General features: G+C 44.0%; 1 protein-coding gene across 3 annotated transcripts in view; it reads right to left on the minus strand.

Annotated features, from left to right (window-relative positions):
- Positions 1-10,504, minus strand: part of LOC126062437 (galectin-9-like) — a 35,387-nt gene extending 24,883 nt beyond the window's left edge. For 2 of the 3 annotated variants that reach the window (XM_049859986.1, XM_049859984.1), the window contains exon 1: positions 10,384-10,504. In XM_049859986.1, coding sequence (XP_049715943.1) covers positions 10,384-10,422 — 39 coding nt within the window. In that variant the 5' untranslated portion in view covers positions 10,423-10,504. The remainder of the gene's footprint in view (positions 1-10,383) is intronic. The other variant, XM_049859987.1, reaches the window with a different exon arrangement.
- Positions 10,505-11,693: the final 1,189 nt, after the last annotated feature.

The following is an 11,693-nucleotide window of genomic DNA, read 5'->3' on the forward strand; positions in this document are numbered from 1 at the left end:
TGAGGCCTCCCACTTTCTTCTTCTTTTTTAGTAATGCTTTGCTTATCCGGGGCTTCTTTCCCTTCCATATGAAATTGGTGATTTGTTTCTCTATCCCCTTAAAATATGACATTGGAATTTGGATCGGAAGTGCGTTATATGTATAGATGGCTTTTGGTAGAATAGACATTTTTACTATGTTAAGTCTTCCTATCCATGAGCAAGGTATGTTTTTCCACTTAAGTATGTCCTTTTGAATTTCTTGTAGTAGAGCTTTGTAGTTTTCTTTGTATAGGTCTTTTACATCCTTGGTAAAATTTATTCCTAAGTATTTTATCTTCTTGGGTGCTACTGTGAATGGTATTGATTTGGTTATTTCCTCTTCGGTGTTCTTTTTGTTGATGTAGAGGAATCCAAGTGATTTTTGTATGTTTATTTTATAACCTGAGACTCTGCCAAACTCTTCTATTAGTTTCAGTAGTTTTCTGGAAGATTCCTTAGGGTTTTCTGTGTATATGATCATGTCGTCTGCAAATAGTGATAATTTTACTTCCTCCTTGCCAATCCGGATACCGTTTATTTCTTTGTCTAGCCTAATTGCCCTGGCTAGGACTTCAAGTATGATGTTGAATAAGAGCTGTGATAAAGGGCATCCTTGTCTGGTTCCCATTCTCAAGGGAAATGCTTTCAGGTTCTCTCCATTTAGAGTGATATTGGCTGTTGGCTTTGCATAGATGCCCTTTATTATGTTGAGGAATTTTCCTTCAATTCCTATTTTGGTAAGAGTTTTTATCATAAATGGGTGTTGGACTTTGTCAAATGCCTTTTCTGCATCAATTGATAAGATCATGTGGTTTTTATCTTCTGTTTTATTTATGTGATGAATTACATTAATGGTTTTTCTGATATTAAACCAGCCTTGCATACCTGGTATAAATCCCACTTGATCAGGGTGAATTATTTTTTTGATGTGTTGTTGGATTCTATTGGCTAGAATTTTGTTGAGGATTTTTGCATCTATGTTCATGAGGGATATAGGTGTATAATTTTCTTTTTTTGTAATGTCTTTACCTGGTTTTGGTATCAGGGAGATGGTGGCCTCATAGAATGAGTGGGGTAGTATTCCGTCATTTTCTATGCTTTGAAATACCTTCAGTAGTAGTTGTGTTAACTCTTCCCTGAAAGTTTGGTAGAACTCTGCAGTGAAGCCGTCCGGGCCAGGGCTTTTTTTTGTTGGAAGTTTTTTGATTACCGTTTCAATCTCTTTTTTTGTTATGGGTCTATTTAGTTGTTCTACTTCTAAATGTGTTAGTTTAGGTAGGTAGTGTTTTTCCAAGAATTCATCCATTTCTTCTAGGTTTTCAAATTTGTTAGAGTACAATTTTTCGTAGTAATCTGAAATGATTCTTTTAATTTCATTTGGTTCTGTTGTGATGTGGTCCTTCTCGTTTCTTATTCGGGTTATTTGTTTCCTTTCCTGTATTTCTTTAGTCAGTCTAGCCAATGGTTTATCAATTTTGTTAATTTTTGCAAAGAACCAGCTTTTGGCTTTGTTAATTCTTTCAATTGTTTTTCTGTTCTCTAATTCATTTAGTTCAGCTCTTATTTTTAGTATTTGTTTCTTCTGGTGCCTGATGGGTTCTTTTGTTGCTCACTTTCTATTTGTTCAAGTTGTAGGGACAGTTCTCTGATTTTGGCTCTTTCTTCTTTTTGTATGTGTGCATTTATCGATATAAATTGGCCTCTGAGCACTGCTTTTGCTGTGTCCCAGAGGTTTTGATAGGAAGTATTTTCATTCTCGTTGCGTTCTATGAATTTCCTTATTCCCTCCTTGATATCTTCTATAACCCAGTCTTTTTTCAGAAGGGTTTTTATTGTTCATTTTCCAAGTATTTGATTTCTTTTCCCTAGTTTTTCTGTTATTGATTTCTAGTTTTATTGCCTTGTGGTCTGAGAAGATGCTTTGTAATATTTCGATGTTTTGGACTCTGCCAAGGTTTGTTTTATGACCTAATATGTGGTCTATTCTAGAGAACATTCCATGTGCGCTAGAAAAAAAAGTATACTTTGCTGCAGCTGGGTGGAGAGTTCTGTATAAGTCAATGAGGTCAAGTTGGTTGATTGTTGTAAGTAGGTCTTCCGTGTCTCTATTGAGCTTCTTACTGGATGTCCTGTCCTTCTCCGAAAGTGGTGTGTTGAAGTCTCCTACTATAATTGTGGAGGTGTCTATCTCACTTTTCAATTCTGTTAAAATTTGATTTATGTATCTTGCAGCCCTGTCATTGGGTGCATAAATATTTAATATGGTTATGTCTTCCTGATCAATTGTCCCTTTTATCATTATATAGTGTCCTTCTTTATCCTTTGTGGTGGATTTAAGTCTAAAGTCTATTTTGTCAGAAATTAATATTGCTACTCCTCTTCTTTTTTGCTTATTGTTTGCTTGATATATTTTTTTCCATCCTTTGAGTTTTAGTTTGTTTGTGTCTCTAAGTCTAAGGTGTGTCTCTTGTAGGCAGCATATAGATGGATTGTGTTTCTTTATCCAGTCCGTGACTCTCTGTCTCTTTATTGGTGCATTTAGTCCATTTACTTTCAGCGTAATTATAGATAAATAAGTTTTTAGTGCTGTCATTTTGATGCCTTTTCATGTGTGTTGTTGGCAATTTCATTTTTCCACATACTTTTTTGTGCTGAGACGTTTTTCTTATTAAATTGTGAGATCCTCATTTTCATAGTGTTTGACTTTATGTTAGTTGAGTCGTTACGTTTTTCTTGGCTTCTATCTTGAGTTACGGAGTTGTTATAACTTTTTGTGGTTACCTTATTATCTACCCCTATTTTTCTAAGTAAAAACCTAACTTGTATCGTTCTATATCGCCTTGTATCACTCTCCATCTGGCAGTTCAATGCCTCCTGTATTTAGTCCCTCTTTTTGATTATTGTGATCTTTTACCTATTGACTTCCATGATTCCCTGTTATGTGTATTATTATTTTTTTTAATTAATCTTAATTTGTTTGTTTTTGTGATTTCCCTATTTGAGTTGATATCAGGACGTTCTGTTTTGTGACCTTGTATTGTGCTGGTATCTGATATTATTGGTTTTCTGACCAAACAATATCCTTTAGTATTTCTTGTAGCTTTGGTTTGGTTTTTGTAAATTCTCTAAACTTGTGTTTATCTGTAAATATCTTAATTTCGCCTTCATATTTCAGAGACAGTTTTGCTGGATATATGATCCTTGGCTGGCAGTTTTTCTCCTCCAGTGCTCTGTATATGTCGTCCCATTCCCTTCTTGCCTGCATGGTTTCTGCTGAGTAGTCTGAACTTATTCTTATAGATTCTCCCTTGAAGGAAACCTTTCTTTTCTCCCTGGCTGCTTTTAAAATTTTCTCTTTATCTTTGGTTTTGGCAAGTTTGATGATAATATGTCTTGGTGTTTTTCTTTTTGGATCAATCTTAAATGGGGTTCGATGAGCATCTTGGATAGATATCCTTTCGTCTTTCATGATGTCAGAGAAGTTTTGTGTCAGGAGTTCTTCAACTATTTTCTCTGTGTTTTCTGTCCCCCCTCCCTGTTCTGGGACTCCAATCACTCGCAAGTTATCCTTCTTGATATAGTCCCACATGATTCTTAGGGTTTCTTCATTTTTTTTTAATTATTTTATCTGATTTTTTTTCAGCTATGTTGGTGTTGATTCCCTGGTCCTCCAGATGTCCCAGTCTGCGTTCTAATTGCTCGAGTCTGCTCCTCTGACTTCCTATTGCGTTGTCTAATTCTGTAATTTTATTGTTAATCTTTTGGATTTCTACATGCTGTCTCTCTATGGATTCTTGCAACTTATTAATTTTTCCACTATGTTCTTGAATAATCTTTTTGAGTTCTTCTACTGTTTTATCAGTGTGTTCCTTGGCTTTTTCTGCAGTTTGCCTTATTTCGTTTGTGATGTCTTGAAGCATTCTGTAAATTAGTTTTTTATATTCTGTATCTGATAATTCCAAGATTGTATCTTCATTTGGGAAAGATTTTGATTCTTTTGTTTGGGGGGTTGGAGAAGCTGTCATGGTCTGCTTCTTTATGTGGTTTGATATGGACTGCTGTCTCTGAGCCATCACTGGGTAACTAGTTTTTCCAGAAAATCCACTAAAAAAAAATGCAGTCAGATCCCTATCAGAGTTCTCCCTCTGGCTCAGGCTATTCGGATGTTAATGAAGCCGCCTGGGGAGGGTGGGGGAGGGATCAGAGAGATAGGAGAGTAGCACCTCAGAATATAGCCAGAGTTGCTTGTCTTGCTTGGAATGACTATTATATCTGAGATTTCCGTGGGGCGCGTCGCCTTTGTGTGCTGGCTGTGTAGAGATTGCCCCCGGGGGGTCTGGCCCACTGGAGTCACGGTCAGATCCTCCGCTGCCAGCCCCACGCCCAACGTCAAGGTTCCCCTACTGGGACGGTGCACTCTCGACTTCAAAATCAGTCGCTGCCTCCCGGGGACTCCCTGTCCCACCAGCTGCGTCGCTGTGCCGCCCCCGAGAACCGGCTGGGCCCCCCCCGGGGTCAGCTCAGGCGAGCGGAGCAGCTCCCCGCGTCTGCGCCGTGACCCACGCGTCCCGGCTGGGACGCCGCTCTCCCCACTCCAAGACCAGTCGCTGCCCCCCGGGGACCTCCCCCACCAGCCGCGTCGCCACATCGCCTGCGTGAACCAGCTGGGCCCCCCCCGGGGCTAGTTCAGGGGGATGGAGCAGCTTTCCGCGCCTATGCCGTGCCTGCGCCCAATCAAAATTCCGGCGGGACGGTTCCCCGGCTGGGACGCCACTCTCCCCGCTCCAAGACCCATCACTGTGTCCCAGGGTCTTCTCCCACCAGCTGCATCGCCACGCCGCCCGTGCGAACCGGATGGAACCCCCCCCGGGTCAGTTCAGGGGGTTGGAGCTGCTCCCCGCGCTTATGCCGTGCCCGCGCCCCGCCAAAATCCCGGCGGGACGGTTCCCGGCTGGAACACTGCTCTCCCCGCTCCAAGACCAGTCACTGCCTCCCGGGGACTTCTCCACTGGCTGGGCCGCCACACTGCCCGCGCGCACCGGCTGGGCCCTCTCCCGGAATGAGTTTGGGGGCCAGGGCTGGGCCCCTTGTTTGTGCCGTCTGCCCCAAATCGGGCGCCAAAGGTCACCTGACTGGTACGCTGGCTCCAGGCTCTGAAAACAATCGCTGCCTCCCTGTATTTGTTCATTCTCTGTCTCTAAATCTGTGTTTTTTGTTCAGGGTTCATAGATTGTTATGTATGTGATCGATTCACTTGTTTTTCCGAGTCTTTGTTGCGAGAGGGATCCACGGTAGCGTCCACCTAGTCCGCCATCTTGGCCCTGCCTCCAAGAGTATTATTTTTATAAATTAATCATGGCCATATTAAGTTTTGTCATCTGCAGATAAGCTTTTACTTCGCTGATTTGCTGAAAACATTTGTCCAAAATATCTCAACAAAAAGATGGACTATACTGGATTTGCAAAAAGGACTGTGACTAGATGGAAGAAAGTTTCCAGAACTCCTGTGCAGAAGCTGAAGGGGTCACAGACTGAGGCTGATCCAGAATCATGTGGAACAAAAATTAACTACATATGACTGAGTAAACAAAAAGAAACTATGGGCTTTTTGTGGGAGTACTGCTCATGCAGTAAGGCCCTATTTTCTGGATATAAGAAACCATTTTCCTCTCACCTAAATTATTTAACTAATGGGCTTAGATATTGTAACTCTTGAATTAGAAGTTCTTCTCTCCTAAAAACAGCTCTGTGACACTTCTGCTTTTGAGAAAGTGACCTATGACTGTTAATAGGTAAACCAAGGAGGGGCAGCTTGCCTTTGAGAAGAATACTTAGTATGTTTTAAACAGATTAACTGAAGACCTCCAACCAGAGAAGTCCACCTTACATTATCTTGTTAATCATGTATTCTCTAATGCAAACCTGGTTGTCACATCTGAATTTTTCTATACCATCTATTTCCTCTAGTCCTTTCCAACTGACAGTGAGTTTTACGTGGGAAATCTCTTGTTTAGATTCCTGGTGAATGCATGGGCAATGCATTTTGAGAATTTTAAGATTACCTTTAGATATTCATAGTAATAATGCTAATAAATATTGAACACGTAATGTTAAATTGTCACACATTATAAAACCAGAGTCAAAAAGAAACCCATTTGTCCAACACTCAGGGTATGGTTGATAGTTTTAATTCCTAGTTATGGTATAGTGGAATTAGAGAAATCATTACGAAATTTGTCAATCATTATGGGACAAATAACAGATGAAGTTGCTAATGAGATTAAAAACACAACGGGAATCTCTGACCTCATTAGCCGAGATGACATGAGATAACAAAATAGCCTCAGGTTTTTTTATTAGCCCAAGAAAGTGTAGTTTGTACTGTAGCAAATACCTCTTGTTGCATTTGGATAAACAACACAGGAGAAGTTGAAGAGGATATACATTGTAGTAGACAATAAGCTAATTGGTTACACACAGTAACGCCCTTACAAACACTAGATTTATTTGGTTGGTTACCATCAGGAATAAGTACATGGGCTAGATCACTACAGCAAGGGATAGTAAAGTTCTTAGTCTGCATTCTGAAAAAACTTATCTTGGATTGTCTTACACACTTAAAAAAGCCTCAAAAAATACTGATGTACTTTGAGCCCACTCAGCAATGCTATTGATGGGAACTTGGCTCTTACTTAAGATCCTGGTGAAGAACCAGATGGTATCCTGTGGGAAACCAGCACCATGAGTTTAAAGGGCCTGCCAGGGCCACCATCTAAGGCTCGACTAAGTCCAGGTATTAATATCTCCAATCTCCGATCAAAAGAAAACAGTGATATAGGAGACAATGTTAGAGCTATTATTCCCTGTCCTTGAGCATAGAGAGCGTGGCTCAGCTGAAGCTGAAATCACAAAGACTCATAAAGACACATCAACTGGGCCCTGAGGTATAAAGACAACAGCTAAGACAATCTGAAAAAAAATAAACCTTTTAGGGAGACATTCACACACACACAAAAAAATAAATAAAATAATTTTTTTTCATAAAAGCCACTCTTTTTCTTTTAATAAATAAAAATAGGCAATTATAAAGCACGAAGAGGTCAGTAGCCACAATGAAAGGCCTAGGCCCAATATTTGCCCCTCCCCGAAAATATACCGAACAATTCTGAGCCAGGCTATAGTTCAAAATGGACACTGGTCTTGAATGATTGATGTCCAAAAAGAAATGGGTGAAGCGAGACAGAGCCCCCACAGTGCTGTATTCTTTACCTGGCTTCCTCCCCTACAGTGTTGAATTGAAAAATCATTTCTTTCCCGCGTTCCCCGCAACCCTCCTCCCCGCCCCACCCAGCTTTGCCCTTGAATCCCGCTTTACCTTGGAGGTTTATGTAAACCCCATTGCGCCAGCATAGTATGATTAAAAATAGTCACTGATGTGACTTGTATGAACTCCCTACTTGTAAACCCCTTTAAAAGCAACTTACCTGCCCACCCTTGGCCAGCAGTCTTGGCAGCAGCAGCTCTGAGTGACTCCATTTCTTTGTACAACGAAATAAAGGTGCCTTTCCTGTTCTCCCACCTCAGTCTTTTGTTTTTTGGCCAATACAAGTCATGCTGAGTAAGAACCTCAGGTTTCTACTCTGTAATAAAGTCCTACAGGCCAGAGACTGTGTCACCAGAGGACACCCACTCCAGCACTGGCAGAGAGGAGCCCCAAAGAGGGCAGTGTGAGGCTTTCAGCCTCAGGGCTCTCCTGCCTTAGAGGTAACGAGAGCCTTATGGTGGCCAACCTCCCATGCTCTGTGTTATCTGTCCTACAGCCATAGGGCCATTTTGCTTAGCCTCAAGACAGCCCCTCACCCAACCCATTTCCTAGAGTTTTTTTTTTTTTTTCCCCCTCCTCAGAACCTCCTTAAAGAGAAACTGTCACTGGCTAGCTGGAATCCGTTGAAACAAGTCCTACCCTCCATCCTGGCATTCCAGATGACCTTTAGCTCATTAACTCCTTCATGCATGATAAATTCTCCACCCTTGGGTGGAAAGCTGACATGCTAATGAATAAAAATGACTAAGTTCCTCCTGCTTGGGGAATTGAACTCTGCTTTAGAAAATGCTTACTAATCCTAAAACACTCTGCACCTGCATGTGCACCATTTTGTATTTTCAAACTGATCCTTCCTATATAAACCAGCCTCAACATGCTGCCTGCTAGGCAGTCTTGGAGGACACCCAGCCCCGTCTGTCTCCTTGCTCAGCCAACCAATAAAGTTGTCTTTCACTCTCCTCAACTCGGTCTCTGTCTTTTTGGCCCTGATGGAGTTATGCCCAGCAGAATCTGGAGTTCCCACAACACCCTTATTAGGGGCATCTTACAGATGAGGAAACTGAGTCACAGAAAAGTTCAGTAACTTGCCCAAGGTCACACAGCTGGTCAGCAGTAGAGCTGGAATTTAAACCCCAGATCCCATGTTTTCAACTCCCACACACCACTGTCCTAGCTCACCAACTACTTCCTGAGCCAAACAGCCAGCCCCACCCTGACTGTGGCTCTAGCTTTCCTCTTGGCTCTCTGAGGAGGCAGGCTCAGGCATGGGTAAGGAGTGGAAGGCGAGATTCCCAAGCCAGGCCCTCAACTCCTGGTTACTTCTCAGAAGAACATGGAGCCGCATGACCTTCTCACACAAGTCAGCATTTTGAAGGAAGTGTGGCTCTGACTGCCAAAGGTCAGGGGGTCACTTTGATGAGGCTCAACTCACCCAGCCCAAGAGAGCCTACAGCCACATGAGGGGAGGGAAAGGTCATTGGCCTTTTCTTGTCTGGGTCTGGTACTCACAGGAGGATTTTCCTTCTGGCTTGAAAATTTTGGCTTCTGAGTCAAAGAATTGGAATGTAAAAACTAGTCACGAGAATAATAAAATGTCAGAGGCTGGAGGAGCTTTGGGATACTGTCTGAGAAGAACCAGAGGGGCATAACCTGCCCAAGGTGGTGTGCTCTGAACCTGCGGTGCCCCTTGAGGTGTGGACAGGTCCTGTCCCAGGTCTCCCAGCCCCTCCATGCAGGTCTCTCACCAGGAGCCTGAACAGGTTGGCTGAGAGGGCACCGGCAATAGCTGAGGCCGGACAGGGGTCTCTGCTAACCAGGGCTCGAATGTGAGGCCCTAGCAACTTTCCCTCCCTCAGTTCTATGCTGCTGCCCATCTGCCCTTATTGCCTCCCCCAGCCCAGGAAGGGTTCTGTCAGCACACTGCTCCAGCCCCACAGGAAACTCTCTGCCAAGGCGAGGAGAGGCTCCTACCACAGAACCAGCCCAGGACACAGCAACCGCAGAAGCCTCCTGGGCCTGGAGCTGCTACTTCCCCTCATTCTCCCCATTATTCCTCTCTCTCGGGGTAAATCAAGGCACCTTCCTTCTCTGCCACTTACCATCTTTGGATAGCTGGCAAGGGCCTCAGCCTTCCTGAGTCTCAGTTTTTTTTATATATGAAATGGGGATAATAAGCCTCACAGGGTTTGAGCAAGGCCATCTGCAGTCAGGGCTTAAGCGAACATGGAAAAATGGTGCAGAGGTTGCCCTTTGCTCCCCACGCTGCAGTGACAGTTCCCTCTCCTTTCACTCCTGACGCTGCCCCCTCCACAAACACTGTTGACTCGCCTTGCCTTGTTAACACCGACTCACCCCTCAGGGTGCAGACATCTCCTCGGGAGGTCTTCCCTATTGCCCCCAGGTTCCTACTGCACTTACAATGCACTCACGGTGTGTGAGGCACTGAATTGAGCGCTCCAGATATGCTACCTTGTGTAACCCTTATCCCAGCCCTGAGAGGTGGGCTCAAGAATCATCCCCATTTTACAGAAGAGGAAGCTGAGCACAGAGTGGTGAAAGTAACTTGCCTGAGGTCACTCAACTAGTAAATGGCTGAACCAGGACTTGAACCAAGGGAAGCCTTCTCCAAAGTAAGTGCTGGGTTGTTATCACTCCTAGAGCCCTGCTTTCTTCCCCTTTCATACAACCCATTGCCCTTTTAGTTATTACATATGCCTGTCTCCCCCCAACTCCCACCCCCAGCACCTAGGACAGGACAGGCACCCAGAGGGAGCTGAGTAAACTTCTGTTAGACCAATGCACAAATCATGATTATCATCTCTTAGTCCCTGAAAGGCACTGGGGAGACCCAGGTGGAATAGAAGTAGCATCAGAATTGCCCCATCTGGCATTTCTCCCCTTCTTGAGTCTCTTTGGGATGCCCCCACTAGCTCCTGCCACCCAAGAATTGCTTCCTCAGAGACCCAGAGCTCCTTTCCCTGGCTGTGGCAGCAGCCCGGCTGGCCAGCACCACCACATGCTGTAGCCCCAGGACTCACCGGGTTCAGGTAAGGAGGCTGGGCACTGCTGAAAGCCATCTCTCTGTGCCTCTGGGGCTACTGCTGCTTTTCCCACCTGCCAGGCAGTCCTCTGCACAGTGGGAGGACTTTACAATGAAAGAGAAACCAAAGCAATTTGGCAGATATTCAATGGGGAGGAGCTGGGAGCAAGAGGAAGTGAGTCTGAGAGAGGGAGAAAGATAGAATGCTGGGAAGTGATGGCTTAGGGAGGAGGGATGAGGATGGGACCCGGGGAGAGGGTAGTGGTTACTGCCAACACCAGTAATCTTTTCTTCCTCTCAGTGACCTTGCACCTCCCCCGCAAAGCTAACCATATTTGGTTCACATATGTTCAAAAGTGTCTGACCGTATCATAAGATGGAGGTTTCTAGATGACGCCTAACTTATGCTATGTGACTGCGCGTCTAACCATGCTGGGTTACGGTGTCCAGAAAAAATGGGGCTGCTTGAAAGGGCCCACATGGCTGGGCATTGCCCCTGTGCACACTCCCAGAATCACCACCACCACCCGTGGGGTGTGAAGCCTGGTTGTATCCATTTTACACATACAGAAACTAATCTCAAAAAGCCTAATGGACATGCCCCAAATCACACAGCTAATTATTAATGGCCTCTTGAGCCATATAGGTTAACTCGCTCAGCTGTTGACCGAAAGGTTGGTGATTCAAGTCCACCCAGAGGGGCCTTGGAAGAAAGGCCCGGTGATCTGCTTCCAAAAAACCAGCCATCGAAAATCCTGTGGAGCCCAGTTCTACTCTGACACACATGATGTCACATGAGTTGGATTAACTCGACAGTAACAGGTAGTGGTGACCCATATGAGGATTCTCAGGTTCTCAAAAAAGTATTTCTCCCTTTTAAAGTTCTATTCCTCATGTAAAAAAATAATCATTGTAGGAAGAAAAGTTTTCCAAATAGGAAAATGCTATAATGGAGATTTTCAACCTGGAGCACAGCGGCATCCCAGGACCTTCTAACCCTCTCCTCCGTGAAATTGTGTTTTTCTTCTCTTCTCTCTCCTTCCTTTCCTGGACTTTAGAAATGGGGAAAGGAGTTGATGGGAAGTCTTGGGAGTTCTAGAACATTTCAAGTGACATACTAAATAAACTTCCTTTAGTTCCAGCACCCGGTTAAGGGAAGTAATCTGCTTGTGACTCACAGAAAATAGCAGGATAGACTGAGGGGGACAATATGGGGGGAAGGAGTGGGCAGCAGTGACAATAAACTTGTTGATGTTAACCAGGTCCCTGCAATGTACTAAGAGAAGGCCTGGTAATCAAGCCGGGGTG

The sequence above is a fragment of the Elephas maximus genome, chromosome 19, assembly GCF_024166365.1.
Source record: "Elephas maximus indicus isolate mEleMax1 chromosome 19, mEleMax1 primary haplotype, whole genome shotgun sequence".
Taxonomy (NCBI): Eukaryota; Metazoa; Chordata; class Mammalia; order Proboscidea; family Elephantidae; genus Elephas; species Elephas maximus.